General features: G+C 39.0%; 2 protein-coding genes across 2 annotated transcripts; both read right to left on the reverse strand.

Annotated features, from left to right (window-relative positions):
- Positions 1–9,712: 9,712 nt before the first annotated feature.
- On the reverse strand, positions 9,713–13,051 carry LOC141613209 (uncharacterized). Its single transcript, XM_074431950.1, has 2 exons — positions 12,792–13,051; positions 9,713–9,995 (listed from the first exon to the last, which is right to left on the reverse strand). The coding sequence occupies exons 1-2, from the start codon at positions 13,049–13,051 to the stop codon at positions 9,713–9,715; spliced, it is 543 nt and encodes a 180-aa protein (XP_074288051.1).
- A 3,225-nt stretch (positions 13,052–16,276) lies between these two features.
- LOC141611502 (uncharacterized) lies at positions 16,277–23,585 on the reverse strand. The gene is made up of 8 exons (XM_074430053.1): positions 23,286–23,585; positions 21,805–22,760; positions 21,292–21,410; positions 19,729–20,571; positions 19,057–19,378; positions 17,482–17,647; positions 16,791–16,896; positions 16,277–16,703 (listed from the first exon to the last, which is right to left on the reverse strand). The coding sequence occupies exons 2-8, from the start codon at positions 22,588–22,590 to the stop codon at positions 16,586–16,588; spliced, it is 2,460 nt and encodes an 819-aa protein (XP_074286154.1). The 5' UTR covers positions 22,591–22,760; positions 23,286–23,585; the 3' UTR covers positions 16,277–16,585.
- Between the last annotated feature and the right edge of the window lie 1,701 nt (positions 23,586–25,286).

Consider the following 25,286-nt stretch of genomic DNA (forward strand, 5'->3'; position numbering starts at 1 on the left):
GATTCTAACTAACAATTACTAATTTCACTAAATATTAAGGAAAGATTAAGGAAAGTTTAAGGCTTGATTAAGAAAGGATTACAATTAATAAGGAAAGTTTTTCAGATCTAGGGTTATCTCCAAAATGAATTAAGGAGGGGGTATTTATAGCTTACAATTGTTTAGGTCGAAAATTACAAAAGAGTTCAAAACGCGGAGAAGGGAGTCTGAGCCGGTGGACCGGCCGCCGGTCATTTGACCGGCACAAAACCCTCTGGAAGTTTTGAGTTCCAATTTAACCATCAGGTATGGCAAGCCGGTGGGCCGGCCGCCGGTCATTTGACCGGCTCCAGGGGGGTGTCTTCAGCCGGTCGACCGGCTGCCGCCTAGCCGGCTGGGGCTCCTTCTTCAGGTCTTCAGAAGTCAATGTAAGCTAGTAGGACTCTCAGCCGGTGAACCGGCTGCCGGCCGACCGGCCGGAGTCCTTCTTCTCTTCGATTCACTCTTCTTCTCTTCACTTCACTCCCCTCTTCTAAGCTTCCCTTGAAAGTTCAACACCTAGCTCCCTTAGCCCTCTTCCTTATGCAAAAATCTGCAGTGAGGCATATAAATTTCATAGTACGGGCTAAAGCTACAAAACGGGGCTAAAAAGGGTCAAAACCCGCATGTGATCGGGAAATATGCAAAGAAAAGAAAGGTGAAATAGACACAAAATGGGGACTCATCAACCTCCCCACACTTAACTCTTACTCGCCCTCGAGTAAGTCCTAAATCAATGCAAAAGTCGCTACTATAATAGATAAGGAGAGTGGGTGCACAATATAAGCATCACTCAACTAGAATACTACCTAAGCCGATTGAGTATTAGCGCACTCAACGCCCCTTCAACTCGCAATTTAAGTAGTATAAATCGGGGTCGAACCACAAGGATGGTGGGGTTAGGCTACAAGTCTATTGTTTAGTTTTAGTTTAGTCAGATGCAAAACATGTGAATGAATACTATGCTAACAAAATAATCTATGAATATCAATTAAACAAACAAACAAGCACAAAGACAAAGAGAGTAAATGCTAGGGTTTAGGGTTTGTCTAGGTAGGGAGAGGGAGATGCAAAAGTCTACGAGAATTGGGTCACGGTTTCGGTCAAGGAGTCGAAGCTAGTTTCCTAATCACCTTAAGCTCACCATAAAACTTTCATATTATGTCAAACTCATCACATACATGCTATCAAACATTCTTATTCACTCTCATGGAAAGAAATGTTAAGCAAAATTCAAAGAAAGGTAAGAACTTTCATTCACCCATTTCATCGAACACCTTCAATGCAAGTATGTAAAGACTCGATTTTTAACCCATATTCAAATGTAAACAACTCATTATCATCCCTCATGTTTACCCAAACTCCCCCTTAAACCCTAGACAAACACTACTCAAACATAGTTAACACAAACAATACAAATACACCAATACTAACCATGTCAAACATGGTTAGCAACAAGATTAAACAAGCAATATAAGATTAAATGAAAAACATGTAAACAATTGAAATAGGGTGAAATTAAGATAAGAAATATACCAACTTAAAGTAAATGAGCAAACTTGGATTGAAAATTGGAGGATGAATGTCTTCTTGTCTTCCAAAATTACAACCCAAAACTAATTGTAAACTAATGAAAGGAGAGAAATTTGTATACTAAGAACAAAAGAAATATTACAAATTTAATTAGGGAGAAATTGAGAGGAAAAATAAGATAGAGCTTTTTTTTAGATCTAAAAACTACTACTACTAATTTCTACCTACTGTTTCTCTAATTCAAGGCTGCCGTCTCAACTGTAGGGTTCTAAAAGTTGCTGACCCATTTGTTTTTATAGTAGGTGCAGCCAAAAAATTGATACGACATCCCCATTGTAACAAAACGCAGGTTTCAAATAAAATGAAAATGAAGGGCATGGACGTCTTTTCCTTACTTCTGTCTTATTCTCTACTTTTCCTCAAAACTCAGCCAATTAATAACCTGGGTTCTTCAAACAAAAATCACAATGAAACCGTGATTGAATTATACGCATCAGTGGAGATGATTACGGACTCATCACACGTTCGGCCTCGGGTTGTGGTCATCCATGGTGGTGGTCGGGATTTATGGTTGTTGAAGGAGCACGGTTCCAGGTTCGGTTCAATTGAATTTGGCGGAGGAGTTGGTGCTGATGAATTAGAGCGGTGGTCGGAGATGATGGTGAGGCGAGATTGAAGCCGTTGCGGCTGCTGGTTGTCGAAACGCGGAGGTCTGGCCTGCTCGTGGTGGTGATATAAGGTCAGAGGAGCAGACGGAGATGGTGAAGGTGGTCGGAGCTCAGCGGTGCTCTGGTGGAGTTATGGTTGCTGGTTGTACGAAAAGGAGCTGAGTGGTCGGATTGTGAAGAGGAGAATCGTGGTTGTTGTTCTGGTGGTGAGAATGGATGCGTTGATCAGATGTCGAATTCGTGATCGACGGTGGTGAATTGGAGTAGTTAACAAATGAAATTGCGTTGACTTTGGTCTCACACTTGAGATTTGCTCTATTTGATTAGTATAGAATCTGTCTCAAGTCTCAACCCGTCTTGTTTTATTCGGCTTTACTTTATTTTCGAACCGCCTCCTACAAAAACCAAATTACCAACAAATTCTCGAGATAATAACAATTATTCAGGGCAAATATAATAAAACTAACAATTACTAATTACTAATTAGAATAATAAAATGAGCTTTAATTCATTAAAAGCACACAAAATCGAGTCGGAATAAGGTTATAAATAGGGGATAAACGCTACCTAATTATTACTCATCAAATCTCCCCACACTTAAACCTTACTCGTCCTCGAGTAAGCTCATTGATTAAACTAAGACCCTTAATATAAAAAGACTAGCTAAACTACTAATATCCGATGAAAGGCAATTAACGGGCCTTCTCCGTCCCTTCAACTCACAACGAAACACAATGAGGTATGTGTTTCCTTGCAAGGCAAGTGGGGGCTTGCGGAAAATTTTGACACATCCAAACATTTAAACACGAAATAGCACATAAGATGCATCACAAAAAGTCAAACCGCTTTCCTCATCAAAGCGGCCGTTTTCAAAAATCGAATAAAGAAAGTCATTAGTGGAGGTGTCGTCTCCGGGTCTTGCCAAAATGTCAAATCCCTAATTCTAGCTCATGTAACCAACATTGACAACGCGGGGTGCCTAAGAAACAAATTCTAGGCGGGAAAGGGGAAGTACTTCGCTTTACTCCCAAGAATGACACGACACACGCAAGATTCGACCTAATATCAAACTCTTGACCAAAGGAGACGCAAGACCGACTCTCACGGATTTCACTAGACACTCATTGAAGAACCGGGTGATTTTTTTTGTGACAAAAAGTAACCAAAATCACTCCCCTAACTCGACTTGCGAAGCATGCTCGCATTCTAATATGGTACTCCATCCAATATCCGCAAGAGCAATGTCAAAATGATGCACATACAAGAGAGACAATCGGGTTGTAACGGGGCTTGGAATAGGTGAAAAGGGGTTGGTGCAAGCCCCATTTTAGGACATGTGGGGCTAAGGATTGAGTAGTCGCCACATCTAACCAATTCACTAAATCATACCAAAGCAAAAGAATTCTTCCACAAAATTTGGCAAAGATTGTCATTTCTAACCATTCATTTCATTCTTTTCAAAACAAGATTCGATTGCAAATCCATCAACCCTTTATTAGATACAAACACGGCATTCTTTTCTTTTTGTTTTTCACTTCATTTTTTTTTTCTATTTGATTTTTTTTCTTGCATTTTTCATGACTTGTTCACCTCTTATTCTTGCAAAAGTAGCCAAAGTTGCATTTCACTCATGTGGCATTAAGATCATACACCTCAAGGAGAGTCAAAATTTTAACCCATATATACTCCACAAAAGAACCACAATGACGAACTACTCAACCAAGGTGAGTTGTTTATGGGATGTAGTTGTTTTGTTGGCAATAGAAACGACAAGGCTTAGGCTCAAAATGGGTTAACAAAAGGAAAAAATGACTCGAGGGCATAACATAGGCTTATTTGGCTATAGTGAGGTTACTTTATTGAACAAAATCGTCTCAATATGCACATAGACACTTCTACGGAATCATGGAACGAGCTCCATACTTATGCGTTTTGACATGACATACCACGTAAGGAGAACTACTCTCATGACCTAAACGGGGCCGGTTTGATGGACCGGCCATAAGGAGGCTCTATCCTCACATTTTAGTAGCTAGGTCGGTCCTAGGTCAAGTCTCGGGTCTAATACGGTCTCACAAGGTGGTCGCAACTTGGTTGTTAAGCTAGACTTCCGGGTTTTTGCAAGCAAAACCTCTAACATGTATCATCAAGAGGCACGAGCTATCAAGAGGGAAATGACACGGGCAAAACAAATTATCATCATTGACAACATATACCCTTCACATTTAGACCCTCTATGCAAATATTTACAAACAAGATGCAACGTGTATGAAATGCAACTAAACATATGAACAAGCTACGTGAATGCAAGAGTGAACACATATATACATTTCTATTCTAAATGCAAACAATATCTAGTCCTAACAACACACCAACAACACAATCATATCCAAAACGGTTCCCAAAAGGAACACCCACATCAAATATCCCGTCCTCCTCAATGCTTATATATACAAAAAGAAAAGAAAGGATAAAAGAGAAATGATTGGAAGAATTTTACCAAGCGTCTTCTCCGATGATTCATGTGTTGCCTATCAAAATGGTTAGGACAAATGCAATATATATAATATAAACAATGCAATATTTTTGAAATTTTTGAATTTTTTCAATTTTTAGGCATTTTTGTATTTTTTCCAAATTAACAAGTATATACAAATATAAACAAATATACACAAGGTGGATATTTTCCTCCCCACACTTAAATTTTACATCGTCCTCGATGGAACGAAATGTAGGGAAGAAATAGGAAAAATAAAAGACATGTTTTTGTATTTTTAAATAATAGAATTTCCTCCCCACACTTATTTATTTGCATAATTTCCAATAGAAATAAATGTGTGGAGGAGATTCAAAAATGAAATACATGTTTTTGGGGTTTTAATTTTTTTTTTCAAAGAAAAGAACATGTTTTTGTGTTTTTAGAAAAATATATCAAAAAGAAAAAGAAGCATAAAAAGCTTGGGTTGCCTCCCAAGAAGCGCGGTTTTGAGGAAACCGCCAAACCTACAAGTGATCCCAAAATTAACCGGGATCCCACATCCTAGGGCCAAGGCCACTCATCGCCTTGCCCTTATCAAGATAGCTCTCATCTTTGAGCTCATTCCTTTCATTGAGAGTTTGATCATTCTCCACCTCATTTTCAAATTCAATGGTGTAAAAAATGTCCTCCCTTGTGGGATGAGGATGATCAAACTCCAAACCACTTGGACAATCAACCACATTGGAGACTTCACTAGTCTCCTTACCTTTCACTTCATCTTTCTCCCCTTCCATTTCAAACACGAATTTCTCAAAAACGGAAGGGAAGACATCACAATGATCCAATTTAAAAGGGAGGGGGATTTCAAGCAAGTCACCCATGCAAGCATTATCAAGTAAAGGAGCATCATACTCCTCATCAACATACATGACTTCCAACAAAGGGTCAAGAGAAATGAGGTCAATGAAATCTATGGGTTTAAGGTATTCATCAATAACAAGAACGGGAACATCAAATCTCTCAAAAATGGGCTCCTCAATCAAATCAACCTCAAAATCCCACTCTTTCAACAAGACTTCCTCACAAAGAGACTCATTATCCCATTTGACCTCCAAGTCTCCAATCGTGATGCTCTCTTCATCACTCTTACTCTCATAATCCTCAAAGAGAGCATCCTCCTCGTCGGTGGGTGTGGCTAAGGGAATGGTCGAGGTAGTATGTATATCCTTAAAAGGGGTATAAGGCTCATCCTCAAAAAAGGAGGTATGAACCTCAACTTGCTCTAAAGGTCTCTCCACCTCAATCTCAAGCCTCTCCTCCAAGATATCCCAACATTCCTCAATCTCCACAACACCCTCACCAACACCCAAAAGCTCCTCACCAACACCCTCAACACTCTCACCAACATCCAAGAGAGGCAAATGATTAGCCTCATGACATCCAAGGAGAAACAACTCAAGTAGGTCAAATATCTCATCAACCGACTTGGAGGCAAGGTTTCCCTCACAAAGTAGGTCAAACAAAGTCCTAGTATAGTCATTCATGCCCTTGGTAATGGTCAAGCATAATGCCTCTCCACTAAAGTAATTGCGATTCAAAGTGGCGAGGTATTGTTTAAACCTAGTCATGTAGATAGGCTTCAAAATGTTCATCCTCTCCTTGAGGAAAGACAAGACTAATAGGAATTTTACCAACATAACACCTCAAACTTTTAGAGGTATTAGAAGGTTCATGATAAGTGGAGTCTTGTTGTTGGGGGTAGTCAATAGAGTCGGGCAAACAAGAGTCAAAGGGTTGCACAACATTCACATCATCATACAAACACCCATTTAAAGGAAGATTTTCATGATAAGATGACTCTTGTTGTTGGGGGTATGGCGGGAAAGAATTGAATGGTTGCATGTTATTGTTCTCATTACACATGTAAGAATGGGTTTGAGGGAAATAAGAGGGACACACATCAAATGAATGACCAAAGATACCACATGACCCACATTGAACATTATACATATTCATTTGGGGTGAGGGGCACATATCAAAGGCATGTCCAAAATTTCCACATGATTCACATTGCACATCACACATGTTATATTGAGGAGAGGGTGCATATGAAGGGCAATAATTGAAATCATGTCCATAACAACCACAAGACTCACAACAAGGAGAATAAGCATACATACCATATGAATTGTCCATTTTTTTGTTATTTCAATTTGTTTTTTAAAGTAATAAAATGGCTAATCCTAAAACTTAACAAAGACTTATATCTAACAAGACACCATCCCCGGCAACGGCGCCATTTTGATAATAGGAAATTTGTCGTCTACTTCCTATACCAAAACTATTTGTAAAACCCGAAAAAGCGTAGTATTTAGTCGGGGTCGAACTCAAGGATGGCGGGGGTTGCTACAAAGTTCGATTAGGAGTCAAGTTTAATCAAAATTAAAAGAAAGGGTTTTGGTTATAATCACTAGAGCAAAAGACAAACAAGTTGATGATAATGAATACGGTTAATTAAAAGCTAGGGCCTTCGGGGTCATCAATATGGTTTAGGGGCAAACATGAAGATCAAAAAGGGTCAATGGTGAGAGATTAACCTAAGATGAAGAACCAATGTCTTGGCTATCTTAAAGGTGGCTACTAATTTTCATTAGGTATCACACCCCTCCTAGACACACATCAAGACCCCCAAAAACTTTCATTCCAAGGGAGAATTAAGCAATAATGGAAGAAAGGCAAAAGCTTTCACTTGAGCAAATCAACAAACACCTTGAGTGCAATGAATAGGAAAGTTAAACAATTTCACCAAAGACCAAAATATTCAAAGAATCATGCCCATAAATTCCATAAAGAATCACCCTAAACCCTAGAAGGAATCTACTCACTCATGTTAAGGGAAATTATGCTAAATAGAGAAGAAAAGCAAACAACACAAGGAGGAGACATGATATATGTTATAGCAATATCAAAAGACAAGGAAAATGTAAACAAATGATAAACAAGTAAAAGAAAGGAGAGGAATTATACAAACAAAAGGAAAGATGAATGCTTGATTGATTAATAAGAAGGAAAACCCTTCAAAATCCCCAATACAAACTTCAAAGAACAAGAGTAAATTATTGATTCTAACTAACAATTACTAATTTCACTAAATATTAAGGAAAGATTAAGGAAAGTTTAAGGCTTGATTAAGAAAGGATTACAATTAATAAGGAAAGTTTTTCAGATCTAGGGTTATCTCCAAAATGAATTAAGGAGGGGGTATTTATAGCTTACAATTGTTTAGGTCGAAAATTACAAAAGAGTTCAAAACGCGGAGAAGGGAGTCTGAGCCGGTGGACCGGCCCCCGGTCATTTGACCGGCACAAAACCCTCTGGAAGTTTTGAGTTCCAATTTAATCATCAGGTATGGCAAGCCGGTGGGCCGGCCGCCGGTCATTTGACCGGCTCCAGGGGGGTGTCTTCAGCCGGTCGACCGGCTGCCGCCTAGCCTAGGTCAGGCTCCTTCTTGGTCTTGAAAGTCAATGTAAGCTAGTAGGACTCTCACCGGTGAATCATCGCTCAGCCGGCCGACCGGCCGGGAGTCCTTCTTCTCTTCGATTCACTCTTCTTCTCTTCACTTCACTCCCCTCTTCTAAGCTTCCCTTGAAAGTTCAACACCTAGCTCCCTTAGCCCTCTTCCTTATGCAAAAATCTGCAGTGAGGCATATAAATTTCATAGTACGGGCTAAAGCTACAAAACGGGGCTAAAAAGGGTCAAAACCCGCATGTGATCGGGAAATATGCAAAGAAAAGAAAGGTGAAATAGACACAAAATGGGGACTCATCACCTAGCCTAACATGAAACAGATCAACATCAGCATGTCTACTATTAACACTATGTAAACTAGTGTTCATAACATTTTTCTGAACATTATTACTAGAATGGCTAGTAAAGTCATCCTGACATTTATCTAAGAGTCTAGTATTATTCATAGATTCTTCCTTGAAGTTGGCAACATTGAGTCTGTAGAGACCTCCAACCTTGGGACACACTGCAATTGCCAGGCTCGACACAGGGTCCTGTATCACACAATCATTGACAGAAAAATGAATGAGTAAAAAAGATGTTCTCAACAGCTGTCCAACAGACAGTAAATTATGCTTGAAACCAGGTATGTATAAAACCCTATGGAGTATCACGTTAGGTGACAGATGAATGGTTCCAGTGTAAACGACAACTTTAGCAGTGCCATCTGGTAGTCCAACCAGAATAGGTTTAGGAAGGGGAGTTAAATCAGTAAACAATGTTTTATTAGCACTCATGTGATCACTAGCACATGAATCTATTATCCAGTCATGTTCAGGTGTCTTGTGAATACTCTTAAAAGTGGCAGAGGCATGAACCTTACCTGCAAAGTTCACAGCTGAGAAATTACTCATGCTCATGCTAAATTGCTTATCCTGCATCCTTTGCATCATGTCTTGATACACAGCAGTCACTATCTCTGGATCAAACGTGGAAAATCTGTCATTTGTAGTACTAGTACTTGGAGTACCAGTTTTCAGAGGTGTGTCAGATGTAGCATCTTGTGCTTCTGCATTAGCTGCAAATTTCCCAGAAGAATTACCGGTCTTGGAGAATCTGGCCATGTACTTAGCCTTCTTTTCAGGATGAAGAATGAAGTAGGAATCCCTAGTATGCCCTCCTTTGTTGCAATGATTACACCACCTAGTATCTGGAGGTTTCTCTACTGCTTGAGGCGGCTGCTGAGACTGCTTACCATTCCTCCTCCAGACATTCCAAGCACCTTGAGAAGATAAAGCCCCTGATTTGTTGACATTCAAAGCACTTGCTTCTAGAACATGCACCATAGCACCTGGCACCTGCTTCTGTGCTTCTGCTTGATGGATTATGGAGTAAACCTTATTGATATTAGGAAGAGGTTTCATCGAAAGAATATTAGTCCTCAAAACCTTATAAGTACTCCCTAATCCCATGAGAAAGTTTAAAATCTTTTCCCTAGAAGCATTATCAAGAATTTGCCTTAACAAATTGCAAGTTCATAGCACCACAACTACAATCAGGATAACTCTCCAATTCATCAATTCCATCCCAATTCCTTTTCAACTTGTTGAAGTACTCAACAATAGAACTATTGTTTTGTGAGATGTTTCGTAATTCCTTCTTCAATTGAAACAAGAGCGGACCATTACACTGTCCATAACGCTCACGAATCACACTCCACATCAATTTAGCAGACTTACTCGAGAGAAAGCTCTCCTTTAATGGCGAGTCAATAGTGATGGGGCATATTCTGCACCACTGACCAAGTCAACAAACTGAGCAAGGTCAAGGGTATCCGCAGCAAAGTCAACGACTTAGATAGCCTAGCCGATGGAGCCCATCGGCCTGTCACCTGGGTCTCGGCCAGACAACTAGCCAGCCGGGACACATATCCGCGTACTCATATCTAAGACCCCTCGGCCAGCCTGCCATAGGTCCATCGGCCGAGGGTAGAACGGTCTTTCCACCTGCCAGCCACTTGGCCACTTGGCCACTACGTGACAAAAGGTGAAAGTCTATAAATACTCCTGAACCTTCATTGAGGAGAGGATCCACAAATTAACCTAATAACCACTATTCATCTGGTAATATCTCCCTTATCTCTCTACAATACACGTTTAGTCAAGTAACAACAACTTACCTCTCTAAGTTTACTGACTTGAGCGTCGGAGTGAGTACGCTCGGCCAAAGCCGAGCCCTCAGTTTGTTCATCGTTTCAGGAGAGATCGAAGGAGGATTCAAGCAAAGACATCGTTCTACAAGCTACGAGTGGTAACAAATATCTGCTCTGGAATTACACCCAGAACAATTGGCGCCGTCTGTGGGAATCCGGTATGAGGCCGACATGGCAAAGCGGCTCATCCTGAAGAATGATCTGCGTCGGGGGAATCCATCATTTCGGCAACCCACTCTTGTCCACCTCAAAGAGCCTCATTGCCAGCCTCTCATCCTCCTTAAGAAGGACCTTGCTGGCATCCATTTTAAGATGCTTCCGAGTGACCCATCTGTCATGCTCCGCCTTAGTCTCACACCGCAAATTAACTTGGTGCTGGAAGGAGCGGGGCAGCGGATAGTCATCCGGCACCTTAACGTACACCCACCGATCTTGCCAGTCCTTGCAAGAAGAAAGTTTGTCAACAGAGACATAACCCTGCTCCATTTGCACACTATACCATCCGACGCGGCCAGAGATTGATGGTTTGAGATGATGAAGCCGGCGGAATAAATTCACCGTTGGAGCCTCTCCCTTGAAGAGACAAAGCCAGACAAAACCGATTATGGTTCTCATAGCCAACGGGTGCAGTTGGGCAACGGCAACGTTCATGGCTCTAATTATGGCCATAACGTACCCATTCAGCGGAAACCGGAGCCCGTACTCCAAATGCCGCATGTACACGCCGGTGTAGCCCGGCGAAGGACAACAGACGGCCTGACCCTCCTCAGGGATAACAATTTTGTATCCCCTACCAAAGAAAAAATGGCCCTCGAAAAGTTTCTCGCCTGAACAACTGGCAAGCTTATGGGACCAAGCACGGTCAAGGCGAACCTTACAGGCGTCGCCGTGATCCATGACGTACTGTCTCCCCTCATTAGGACGAGACCTTTCCACATCATCACCAAAATCATCACCAAAATCACCAAAAGAATCATCATCCTCCCATTCCTCCAGAATTTGAGGATCAACTTGAGAGAAGGAGACCTAGGGCCCCCGACGCAGTTTTACTAGGTCCAAAGATCGCGAAGACATGTTCACAACAAATTACTAGCAAGATAAAAGAAAAATTTGTTTGTTTACCTCGAAGAAAAACACTCGCCGGATCAAAGACTCTGAAGATTGGAAGAAAAGGAAGATCTTGAAAGTTTAGAAAGATGAAGATTTTGGAGAAAATTTGAGAAACTGAAATTGGTGGCCAAAATCACGGAATAACTGCCCTATTTATAGGAAAAAGCCCATGAAGAAGGACCAATCAGGGCACAGCCCATGAAGCGTCAACCAATCAGAGAACAGACACGTGTCAGACATGCAACCACGGAATGTCAATCGTTGCAACAGTTGAACGTCAATCAATGCAACAGTGACCAAGCGTCTTCAACACGCCCACTCACATCTCTTCGCCTATTCATCTTCCTCAACAAATTCCTAGGTATCTGGTCTCCGCCGGCCACATGACCAACCAAGCTAGGAAGCACCGGCCGGGGGCAATCAAAAACAACCGACACTCTCAGCCCTGGTCTCGGCCAGCGTCATATTCTTTTCCACATCGGATGCCCTTTACGCATCCATGTGGAGGGGGGATATGGTACGGCCTAACAAGAACCACGCCGATGCATCAGAAGAAGCCGATACCAAAAATTTTGCAAAAATACTTGCGCAGAATATACGCTCAACATACATCGGAGCCCATACCACGGCATAGACTACGCTGGGGGCAAATTGATGGGGCATATTCTGCACCACTGACCAAGTCAACAAACTGAGCAAGGTCAAGGGTATCCGCAGCAAAGTCAACGACTTAGATAGCCTAGCCGATGGAGCCCATCGGCCTGTCACCTGGGTCTCGGCCAGACAACTAGCCAGCCGGGACACATATCCGCGTACTCATATCCAAGACCCCTCGGCCAGCCTGCCATAGGTCCATCGGCCGAGGGTAGAACGGTCTTTCCACCTGCCAGCCACTTGGCCACTTGGCCACTACGTGACAAAAGGTGAAAGTCTATAAATACTCCTCAACCTTCATTGAGGAGAGGATCCACAAATTAACCTAATAACCACTATTCATCTGGTAATATCTCCCTTATCTCTCTACAATACACGTTTAGTCAAGTAACAACAACTTACCTCTCTAAGTTTACTGACTTGAGCGTCGGAGTGAGTACGCTCGGCCAAAGCCGAGCCCTCAGTTTGTTCATCGTTTCAGGAGAGATCGAAGGAGGATTCAAGCAAAGACATCGTTCTACAAGCTACGAGTGGTAACAAATATCTGCTCTGGAATTACACCCGGAACAAATAGAATTGAAAATCCAACAGCGGATCATATAATCTGACCTTTGCCAGTGCTGATTACGAAGAGTTCCAGCTGCAGGTATAGCTGTCGTTCCGTCAAGAAACCCTAGCTTGTTCTTCGATCCGAGAGCGAGAGTGAGCGCACGACTCCAGGAAGTATAATTCTGTCCATTGAAAAGTGTATCAACGATATGCATCCCTGGATGACCGGACATGCTCAAACACACCGGATCGTCAAAGAGATTGATGTTCTGATTAACAGAATTTCCAGAAGTTGTCGAATCATCACCGTTTTCAGGCATTTTGTCGAAATTTGAAGCAATTGATATGCGAATTTGTGAATTGAAATGATCGAAGATTAAGAAAAAAGAATTCGCGATTTTTGTGGATTTTAATCATTTTTTTTTATTTGTTTGATTTTAACCTAATTTTTCCGGAAGTCGGAAAAAGAAAAATGCAAGTATATCAAAGTAATTGAAAATGAAATGCGGAAAAGATATGCAGAAACAGGATTACTCCTGCTCTGATACCATGTGAAATGGACAGAGTGAAGAAATCTCAACAGAACGCGTGGAAGCCATTGATGAATAATGTAAAAGCTTGAAGATATTTTGGAGAAGAAAATATTGAGGAAGTAGACAACCGAGTAAATAAAGGAGTATATTGTATTAATCTTAGCTGTAAAATGTACATGTATGCCTATATATATATACAATGTAACTGTACAGTATGAATATAGTAACAACTTTTGTTTGTAACAAACTTTTCTGTTATTCCAACTCATGATGAGCTGTCATGAGCTGTCAGTTGTTGTTCAGTCAACCGAAGTCCTTTGCTTCACTATTTCCACAAATAAAATTCATAGGAAATGTAGCTATCCAATAATTGAGAGGGTCTCTCTTAAAACATATGCATTGATTCCATTTTTAGCCTACGACAGTTCAAATAGCACCCAACTTGTGCTTTTAGGTATTTTATTTGTCTTATCTATTGTTTTTAAACAATTTCATGTTTTAAAACATATAGGTCCGTCTTAAATAAAAATCCGTTAATTTTCGAAACTTGCGTTAAATGCGGAACGCTACACACTTGGCTAAAGTGCTACAATCATACGGAATTGTCTGAAGTGTTTTATCTCTGGAAGCTTCACTTTCAATTTGCGATTGATGGGACATATATAATTCTGGTAGAAATGGCCAACCTTAAGTTCCATGACTTAGTTTCAATCATGCAACGATCAATCTATTTGCACTGTTTGTGCACTTTTGTGTTGTTCTTTTTATATGTAGCTTTTTGTCTGTTTCTTTATGTATTTAGGTAAGAGCGAGCCATATGATGATATGAGCAAGTCAAGCTGCTAAAATTGCTAGTTAGTGATAACGGACTAATACAATCAAGGCTTTTATATATACAACTCAATGGGTTGTATTTAAGAAATTAAATATGAAAAGAATTTTTTAAAATATGTATTAATTGCATTGAATTGTGTATAATTTAATCTTAAATTCCTAACTTAATACCAAATATAGAAGATATTAAATGTTTAAATAAAACCCAATGAGTTGTATATATCAAAACCCATCAACTAATTAGAATGATCAACTTAAATTAATTTTGATCATTTAAGGCATTAAGTGGGTGTTTTTTTTTTTCGTAGATGGTATATATTTGGATCAAGATTTATATTTGAGTGGTATGAAACTGAAAATTGATTTTTTCAAATTTTGTGTTTGTTTTTAATTTTGAGTGACATGAAGTTGAAGAGTTGACATCACTTGTTCCATTTTTATGTTCCATCTTCTGTCCCATTACTTTTATCTTGCGACACATTATCATTCACATAATGAAATTAATAGCAATTTCTCTTTAAGTTAATGATGTGTTACAAGGAGAGTAGTGGACACTAGATGGGACACAAAATGGGACGATAATCCGCTTTTGAAGTTGAAACCATTGTTGAGACCTCCCAGTCCGAATTGTAAGATTTTACGATTCTACAGTCCAAAAAGTGGTTGATCAATCCCAATCCTAAGTATGATCTTAATTTTGTAAGATCTTACGATTATATTTTTTATTTTAAATGTAAAATCTTAACATGATATTACGATTCAACAATTCTACGACTCGATTAAGCGTTAGTCATACAAACATTTTATCCGTCTTATTAAAATTCTCTAGAAGTAAACTATTCAAGTGGACAAAACAAGACAATTCTAGATTACCATTGAAATTATGTGTTTTAGTTAATTTGTAGGATTTAACGATTATAGAATCTTATGAAACCACATTTTTCATCGAACAAATCCTTCATCCTTGGTATGACTCGTTGCAAGCTCATGCCTCATATACCTTTTTTGAGTAAAACGAGAGAGGGATGGTTTTATATTAGATCAATATCCGCTAGCTCCAAGATAGCTAGCGGGAAATCCGAAGTACAAATAATTTCCTCTCCGGCAGCCTTACATAATCGTGCAACGCTATGAGCCACCTTATTTGCGATGAAATAATCACCCCTTAGTTCTTCTAACATAGGTAAACTGTTTGGAAAGTATAAAGTTTAAATTTTCCAACCACTTAAACCATTAAGGGTCATTAGAAATTATTTTACATTATGTGTATAATATTTATCTGAATGTCAGATATTATTAAAAGTAAATAGTTAGGAGCTAGCTTTTGTATGATGTTTTGTAAATAGATAAAATACGACTTAGGACCTTATATGAAGGTCATTTTTGTTCATTGTTGGACCTTATATATAAAGGTCATTTTTGTCGAGGTAAAAGAGAAGATTCATTGAGTTTTGACAATTTTGTCTTCATGGTTGTGGTGCTGAGCAACAAGATTCATATCCGACTTGACAAAACCTACGAACTAGAGTCGTCCCAAACAAAGTCGAAATTAAACCAATAACCAATACGGAGTAACCAATAATTGACGTATACCTCGTTGTCCAAAATCTCTATGGTTCCGACAAAATCCAACTCCCCCCGTCTTAATCATTTGTTTACTTTTCATATTCTTTGTCAGGGTAATCAAAGGTAAACAAATAATTAGAACGGAAGGAGTGATTTCTTATCCACTTAACCCAATCCATAGCCAATCTAAATAACCCTGATCACTATACTTGAATATTCATAAAATTTAGGAGTGGCCGTTACACCAACACGCTGTGCAATGCGCATGTTACTAACAAATTGGGTGTTGATCAGCACCACAACCATGAAGACAAAATTGTCGCAACTAATTGAAACGTAGATGCTATCCAATTGCATACAAATTCAATGTCCTAAACGTACCAAAATAAACCCTTCTTCCTACGGCAACTACCTCATTGTGTTATCAGTAACAATCTTCTTGTCGATGGATCCGTTTTGACATAATGTAAAAAAAAGTCCGACAATCACACACGAGACCAACGGGATAGAAATGCTATATAAGACCGTAAAGGCATCATATCCGCCCATAGTATCAAATCTGGCATAGCTGCAGCATTTTGAGACGGAGGCGGCCATATTTATGACACAACATTTGTTTCCACAAGCATGACAGCTATATAAAACTAAAGAGAAAAGAGAAGTGTGTCTCGAATCAATAACCTCATAATGTCAATTGTATGTACATCCTTGGAGAAACAAGGAAAGATGAGCAGCTCTAAAAGGCTCAACATATAAGTAAAAGAAGCCGTTTGCTTCTACAATTTTTCCTTTAAGTGATCGAAGTAAGTATATTGCTATTTGTGTTGTATATTTTCAGGATATACATAGAAAATACGGTTAAGGAATTTAAAGGAACTATATGTTGTGTTTTGCAATGCCAAAACTTGTTCCCATGTTATTCTATTGTATGAAATAAGCACGAATCACCTCAACAACCGGTGCCATGCACATTGGACATTTCCCGTTGCCCTGGACCAAAATATCCGCGCATTTTGTACAAGTACACATGTGCCCACATCTGCAATATTAGCGGAACAGGGAAATGAGAAGAGGTCAAGTCACTACATAACAATGCAAGCATTCTGGCTAATGGCAATGGACTTACCTGTACAATAAAGAATCTATGTTGGTGTTGGAACATATACAGCAGACGCCTTTTCTTACACAGTCCCATTTCGAACTGTCGTTAAGCGATCTGTTTTCCAGCGAGTCTGTGAACCAAACGAGAAAACAAGACACAGTTCAGCATTATACGCAATTGATGAAAAGGAAACAATACAATTTTGTGATAGATTGTATCCTAAACAGGTAACTGATATTATTGGCTTTTGAAGGATCAAATAAGACAATAATGTGGTAAAAGGAGACGATCTTTCTACTTTGGAAATTTCGTACTCTTTTAAGGTTTCAAAAATTGCACTTAACTGCCCCGAGTTTTGAGAATTTCATTCTGGTGCCCGAATAGCATTGTCAAAATTTAACCGACTTAGCAAAGATCTTAAGCATAATAATGCACATAAACCAATATTAAATGAAATATTACAATGAATTCTCGTATCAAATTTACCACTTTTATGATGCTCAACAAACATTTGTAATTTCGAAAAATGTCTGGTTTATATCATTATATGACAGTTTTTTTTGGCAGTTTATATGACAGTTGAGGTAACCAAACTGGGAAACAACAAAAACTTTAAGACACTTGGTGGAATTTGTGAAACCTCAGAACACCAAAGTTAAAATTTTACTAATAGAAATCCTATACTGAGGTTGAAAGTATGAAGGCAAAAGGATACCTGGCGGGTTAACTGATCGACTAAGAGCCGCAGAGACCTCCTGTTTCACTGATCGTTGCAGCTCAAGTTGCATATCCATGCAGGTCTCTAACATACTCTGCATGTTATTGAGTCTTTGTTGGAGCCTAGCCATGTCGATCCTCAAATCATTGATGATTTCCCATTCCTGAGCATATATGACTGAAATCAGAAATCTAGAACTATTTTATACTCACGAAACCTAGAAAGTGCAAACAAGACTTATTGAGGTCAATATAGTGCGTTCTCAAGATCTATGTATGATTGTAATCAGAAATCTAACAGGTATCATTATTCATTAGCTTACAACATTTGGCAGGCTCATTCATGGTATAAAATACCCACAAAACCACATCACGGCTGAGTTACCAAAGGTTTCAATGGTTACAATGATTGCATATTGACAAAAATAACCTAACCTTTGATAAGTCTTCAATCCACACCAAACTCCCCCCTTACTAAATATGGGACATTTCTGTAACTTAAAAGCAAGCGTTGGATTATTCTAGGTGAATTTAACAAAAATAACCTAACCTTTGATAAGTCTTCAATCCACACCAAACTCCCCCCTTAATAAATATGGGACATTTCTGTAACTTAAAAGCAAGCGTTGGATTATTCTTGTTAAAATCAAAAGGTTGGGTTATTTTTGTTAAATTTGCCTTAATACTATGGTCTCAATATTTTACGCAAAACAGTGCAAACTTAAATATCTGCACTCCCATTTTGATATAACAATTACGAGAATATAAAGGATGAAAACAGATCTCTCAAGGTCATAAAATTGTGTCAAGGAATATAGTACTCCCTCCAATCCACACCAAACTCCCCCCTTACTAAATATGGACCATCCACACCAAACTCCCCATTACTCTTTTTAGTAAAAAGCTTGACCAAATGGTCCTTTTTACTACAATCTATTTACACATTCACTACCCATTTTACCCTTACTTTTTCCTTGTTTCTTAAAACATGTGAAAACCTATATGGGGAGTTTGGTGTGGATTGGAGGGAGTACAATCTTAACTCTTAAGATCTATGTATAAATGTATTAGCTGCAGATAAAAGCTAATGAGCAAGTCTCTTTACAAGCAACATTTGACAGTCCACATGATCGATTCTCCAAGATTTTAGAAAGAAAAAAAAAAAAAAAAAAAAAAAAAAAAAAAAAAAAAAAGAGCAAAAAGGGACCCTATCGACAGTTTCCAGTTAATACAGAACACAACATTGGTTATGATTTCTATGTTTAGCTTATTGACACCCTATATCTCGGCTACTCAGTAACATCTCTAAAAACAGGACTGATGTGAATGACAGCACCCACATCATAATCCAAGGCCAGATTTAAGGGCCAAGGATAAAAGTATATTGCATATTAACCAACTCTAACCAAAAATGAGTGTTACAAAAACAAACACTTGTATGATAGAGTCTTATATGTGAGACCATCCATTAACCCTAAAATTCATTGAGGTAAAAAGATATATGTAAGACTTTGCGTTGGTCTCACACATGAGATCGTCCATTGAAACTAAATTAATAGATTAAAACACTCACAGTTCCAGGCCGTTGACGTGTTTCTCGTCTCACCCGATAGGTTTGGTTTGTCCTCGGTCTCCAGTGTGCCTGAGGAAGCGGCGGTGGAGGCGGTGGAGAAAGTGTAGGCCCACTTCTATGTTCATTTTCACGAGTGTCATCTAGTATAGAGTCATCCTGGTCTATGTGTAGCTGCGCTTGATTTCTTGACACGAAAGGAGAAGGTAACATTTCATGAAGCTCCCAATCATCAGGAACATTAGTTCGCCTCTCCGCATAAGACTGTAATAGCTGGTCTAAGCTTTCACGAAAATCGCTGTGAAGAAGACTCGAAACTCTTCTTCTGAAGTAGAAATCACATTCAACAATTAGTGCATGGTGAAGGTTTATTTTCCTTAGAGAGGGGTTTAATTTTGTAGAATGATCCCATACATTTGGATTCACAACTTTTTAAATACACAAGTTTTTGGGTAAGTTGGAAGGCATATATGTCAATTTGATGGAGAGTACAAGTAAAAGCAAGTGGATAGACACACGAACACTTTCAAGATGGTATTCTTGTTATTTTACATTTGGAATTACCCAAAACTGAAAATGTAGTGAACTAGATTGAATGTCCAAAAACCAAAAATATAGGGAATCTGAATAAACGGACGGAGTGGATAATTAGCATAAAGCAACAAGGAAAAATACCTGTTGACAAGTTCTCTTAGCTCTAGGTGGCGCACATTGTCATCGTCAGAGAAATAAAATGAATCAACCCTTTCGAAACCCGATCTAGAACCCGAGGTCATTCCCAGCCAATCTCTGGGAGTTTCCTCAGAAGCATGCCAGAAGTCTTCTTGCATATTGATCTGTCCACCATGTTCATTTTCAGGTGCCCCGTGAGAAAGATGTTCACCATCATCGCGCACATTGTCATCATCAGAGTAAAAATATGAAAAGGCCCTTTCCCGTTCTCTCTCAAAAACTTGTTCACCCTCTCCTGACACATCTGACTCGTGATCACTCACATTTTCTGAAATATCGACTTGATGATCTAACTCATTATGTAAGTTAGCTTCGTCAATATCGGGGTAACGTTCGTGGGTGCTTTCATGTCTCTCATCAAGAATAGTAAACTGCCCACTTCCCCTTCTTGGAGTCTCTTGATGATTTATATATTCGATTCCGTCATTTGAAGAACCATTGGAATTGACACTAGTAGCTCTCTCTAGTCTGCACTCCTCACTAGTGCCTTCATTGCAGTCTGTTAAATGATCATAATCAACTGATGGGCCCACAACAGGATCAACACTTGGTGGATCGGTTGTTGGAGCGCCATCAACAAAGCTCCTAGGATTTTCGTCATCAGCAATATTTAGTACCGGAGTTGAGGGCTCATTTGGTGATTGCACACCATCAAGGACCTCGTACGCACTGTTAGCTTGGCTTTGATCATCTCTAAAAGCATCAGAACCATTTTCAGATGAACCATCAGACACATCACTTGCTTGAACCTGAGAATTATTGTCCAACCTGGACAAGAAACCTTCCCTGCAGTAAACACAATTGACGGACAGTTAAACCAATTGGTTATTATCCCATTGAGCTTATATTGTAAAGATAACAATAATAGGACAGATTACAATCAACATTATCTCAGTACCACAATAGCTCCTGCTTGTGGCAGTAAGGGGGGTCGGATGTAAGCAACCTTTCCCCTGTTAACCACAAAAAGGTTGCTTCCAGATGACCCATGATGAAAATTGCATCATAACGACGCTGTTAGTTCAAGTCAGCACAGAGAGTTTAGTAAACCTTTTATTTCCAATGGAACTTTTAATTTAGATTAGTAGGATTGAAACTCTTGTGGACATGCGCAGCCACACACAGAGACACGGAGGTTTCCGAAAAATTCAGGATTTTTGTACATAGTTGACCATATAAAACGCAGGAAGTGCGAAATGGACATAGAAAGGCCAACTTGCTATTTCTAAAGTCAGAAAAATATAAATAATGCATCGGGCCATCGGCAGATCATTTCCACTTTACCACCTATCTAACCATCCAACTTGAAAGCTCTTTCATGGAGTATCATCATATCATAATACAGGTAAATATTAAATCTCCCTTTTCCTTCACCTCAAATAATGTACTCTCATTCTCATATTAAAACACCCCAAAACTTAAGACATTAGTTTAAGAACAATTTGTGGCCCCTACAATATCAATCGAAAGAATAATAATGATAAGATGATAAATAAGAGAATATACCTCAAACCAGACACAGTTTGCCGTTGCCTGAGCAAACCCAATTCACTTTCTGCAGCTGAAATGGGATTCCTCACCTCGGTTGACCCCCTATTCTGGAAACATCTGAGTCGAAGTAATGACTGCAAATGATGTACAAGAAATACTCGAGTTAATTGTCGCATAAACCCTGTTTGCAATAATCTGCTTATGAATACACAACCACAACAACACAAGGACAACGGAGTAAGGTGGCCAGATATGCGCAACCTTGTCCTACGTTTGAAAAAAAACAGCCTTAACCATAATGGAAATGGCTCAGATTGCTGTGAACGATAACTACTTTACCATACAAAGAAGCACATCCAATTTACTCAAGTCATTTTGCCTTATTTCATAATAATGCAAAATCAAAGAATAAACTGTTTTGACTCCATTCATAGTAATGCAAAATCGAAGAATAATATGTTTTGGATCCATCAAAAATGGAAACATCAATAATATGTAAGACACAATACTCAATAAAAAAATCCAAACCTGGATACGGTTACGGTGAGCAAAGCTACTAACAGGCCGGGTTCCCTCCAAAGACTGGAGCTCTAGCTGCCGTTCCTGTTCCTTCTTGGCCAGTAAATCAAGAAGAGCCTGTCTTCCACATAATTTACGAATTTGTCTCCTACTAGTTTGAGGTTGACCTTCATTAGGATTTAGAACTTGTCCACCACGGACCTGCTCAATTTGAGATCCATTATCAGTAACCTGATCTTCTCTATTCCAAACACGGGCTCCTCTTGGGTGACTAGACGTCTGAACCCAATTCCTCACAACTTGAACCCTCTCCACATCATTGTCACCTACACATTGAGCCCTTGAACTTCTAGGTGTCTCAGCATTTCCACCACTGCTCATCCACTCCCGGAAAATTTTCCTAACTCGTTCCCTTTCAACTTCTCCTAAGTCAAGGGATTGCTCCGAAGTCATACTTTGACGATCCTCCTGCTCATTCATATGCCCCAATTGACTCTCAGAATTTATTAAAGACCCATTCTCACTTTCACTTGAATCCTCTAAACCACCTCTACAAGGGGTTCCTCTAGGGCTATAGGAGTCACTATTCCCCTCTCGATGCAACCTCGGCCTCACTCTCTCACGGGCACGATTCACCACGCATTCATCCTCAAGTTCCCTCCACATCTGTAGAATTGAGGATGCCCGGGTGCTTACATTCCCTTGGTTTCCACGCCGCATTGACGATGACGACTGAGACTCCCTAAGAATCGAAGACTCTAGGGTAGGAACACTATGCAAACCTGCTATTGCCATATTTAATTTAACCTAATAACAATCCCACCAAATCCAAAAACACCAATTCAACAATAATTAGCCATTGAAACCTCCTTCCTGATCCAAAAAACCATCAACAGCGCCCACCTTCAATCTAAAAAACTCGGTCACGCTATCGGTTCGGTTTTCAAATAATCAGATCATTGGATCTGCACATTGAATTCAAACACCCCATTTATATTCATGGTCATATCTAGATTCTATTTTGACTTAGATTGAATCTATCTATCATTAAATATACAATAACATTAAACACATCAATTTACAATAATTTCCATCAATAAATCATTCAAAATTCAAAACATTACCAAAAAAATCTCTTCCCTTCAACCAACAAAAACCCATAAATTTCAAATTTAAATACCCAAATCCCCATTTTTGCACCTCAAACAATAAAAACAACAAATACCCAGAAAAACCAAGAAACAAAATTACAAAATTTGGCATTAAACAATGCCAAAAAGCAAACTTTATGAAAAATTAAAGAGATTAGGAACAAATCACATAAGATATAGACATACATTAACCAAGAAATGACCTTTTAATTAAATAATAATATGAACAGCAAAGAATGGTAGTGAAAGGGACAACCATAGATAGAGAATGTACAACCATAATATTTAATACAAAAAATTTAAAAATTTAAAAATTAAATCAAGGAACAATTCATTTACCTGAAACTTGAAGCAAAGAGGAATTTATTAAACCCATGTTCTAGAGAGAGAAAGAAAGCAAAAGAGTGCTTCAAATGTGAGCTTTTTATTGCTTCAATTTCAATGATTTTTATTGAAGAAGAAATCAGAAGAAAAAGGGTAAATTTTGTGGGAAATTTAATTTAATTTGAAATAGTTGAGAAAGTAGAAGAAATTGGGGAGAAAGGTGTTTAGTGAGAGAAAAGAGGTTGGGAAATGAAGATTTCAATTTAATTATTTTTGCGCATTTTACGTAGTAGGAGAGGAGACTAGGATGATGATGAGTATCGTTTATGATTATGATTTATGATATGATATTGTTATGTGGAATTTTGTGACATTAATTTTTGGGAGAAGTTTTGGGAGATTTAATTTGATATTATTTGTGGTTTTAATTTTCGATGAGTATCGAGTTGATTTGTTACTCCTATGGTTCAAAAATTTATAAAATCCTTATACTCCCTCAATTATTTTATATATGATTGTTTTCGTTTTACGAGGTAAGCCTTTGACTTTCAATTATATAAAAATATACTCTAGAAAAAATTATGAAAATTATATCATTAGATTCGTCATAAAATTTGTTTTCAAAATAGTATACATTTTATAGTATTAACTTATATATTTTGAGAGATATTGAAGAGAGAAGTGAGTGTCTCGAAATGTGAGAATGACATATATAAAATAATGGAGGGAGTATATAAAATGTTTTATTTATAGATTTAAAATTCATTTATTGTTATCAATATAAAGTAAGATATTGTGATATTGTAAGAATTTTTTGGTGATATTGTAAATTTTTACTTTTGAGAAACTCTTGCTAAGGGACGATTTATGGTTAGACAAATTTAATTAAGGTAGTCCAACATAAAACATATGTAACACTAAATTTCATTTTTACAATATGACACTTTGTGATCGTAAGCAACCTATTCACATATATCAATTACTATGCTGATATTATCTACGCCCTATTTATATAAGAATATTCTTTTTTTGAGTGAATAATATAAATATTTGTCTTTTATATTTATTTATGTATAAAATTCAATTGAATTGTCTTACGTTTGGTCCATGTACATGATTTTAAAACGGACTTGCTAAATCCCGCACATCATTTACTCAATCTCGCACTTTTTCCTCCCTTATTCCGAGTGTACCCCTCCCATTTCTCACCCCAAATCAGAGAGAAACAAGAAAAATGAAAAACCCTAAAAATCAATTTCACCCGCACCCTCCCCCCACCACACTCCCTAGTCCCTACACCGGCATCTTCGGCCACCACCGTGTCAGCGCTGCCGACCACCCTTCCACACCCCATCCACGCGACGACTATCTCCCTCCACCCACGTACCCGCGTCAACCACTACTCCCTACTTCCATCCCAAGTCAACCAACCCCCGATCACCCATCTATACTCACACCTACAGCCACCGCCGCACTCAACAACACGCGCCTACAACCTACTACCAATCGACGCCGAACATCAATTAAAGCGACTAAAAGACAAGGAAATAGAATAATATCGGCAAATTATGATATGAATGGGTGGTTGACGGTGCGAGAGGGGGGGGGGGTGTTGGTCGACAACAGGGGTGGCGAAAGGATGGATCGTTGCGCGGGGGAAGAGATGAAGGTGATCGACGACGTGGTCGACGATTTGTGATGATTTTAACTTGAGATGGGTGGTGGACTGCTTGTGGTCATCGGGGTTGGGGGATGGGTGGATGACTAGTCGGTGTTGGGTTCATGAGTGGTCATGGATGGGGGTGGTCGGGGCTAGGGTTGGGGGCTGGTGGTCAGGGATGAGAATGAGTGGTCGGAGATGGTGAGTATGATAGAGGGTTGGTGTTCATTTTTTTTAATCGAAGGGTAGTATCGGAATAATAGCGTAAAGTGTGTTGGATATAGTAAAATATTGTGCGGGATTTAGCAATTGCGTTTTAAAAATAGGTCTTTTTAAAAACTGGTTATTTCTGTCAA

The sequence above is a fragment of the Silene latifolia genome, chromosome 11 (genome assembly GCF_048544455.1).
Source record: "Silene latifolia isolate original U9 population chromosome 11, ASM4854445v1, whole genome shotgun sequence".
Taxonomy (NCBI): Eukaryota; Viridiplantae; Streptophyta; class Magnoliopsida; order Caryophyllales; family Caryophyllaceae; genus Silene; species Silene latifolia.

Excerpts from the sequence above, each read along its gene's own strand:
- LOC141613209 (XM_074431950.1), bottom strand. The coding sequence starts at position 13,051 with ATGCCTGAAAACGGTGATGATTCGACAACTTCTGGAAATTCTGTTAAT. Across the intron at positions 9,996-12,791 it reads CGTAATCAGCACTGGCAAAG|AATATGCCCCATCACTATTG; the intron begins GTCAGATTATAT and ends TCAGTGGTGCAG.
- LOC141611502 (XM_074430053.1), bottom strand. The coding sequence starts at position 22,590 with ATGGCAATAGCAGGTTTGCATAGTGTTCCTACCCTAGAGTCTTCGATT. Across the intron at positions 19,379-19,728 it reads CTAAGAGAACTTGTCAACAG|AAGAAGAGTTTCGAGTCTTC; the intron begins GTATTTTTCCTT and ends TTTCTACTTCAG. Across the intron at positions 16,704-16,790 it reads ATAGATTCTTTATTGTACAG|ATGTGGGCACATGTGTACTT; the intron begins GTAAGTCCATTG and ends CTAATATTGCAG.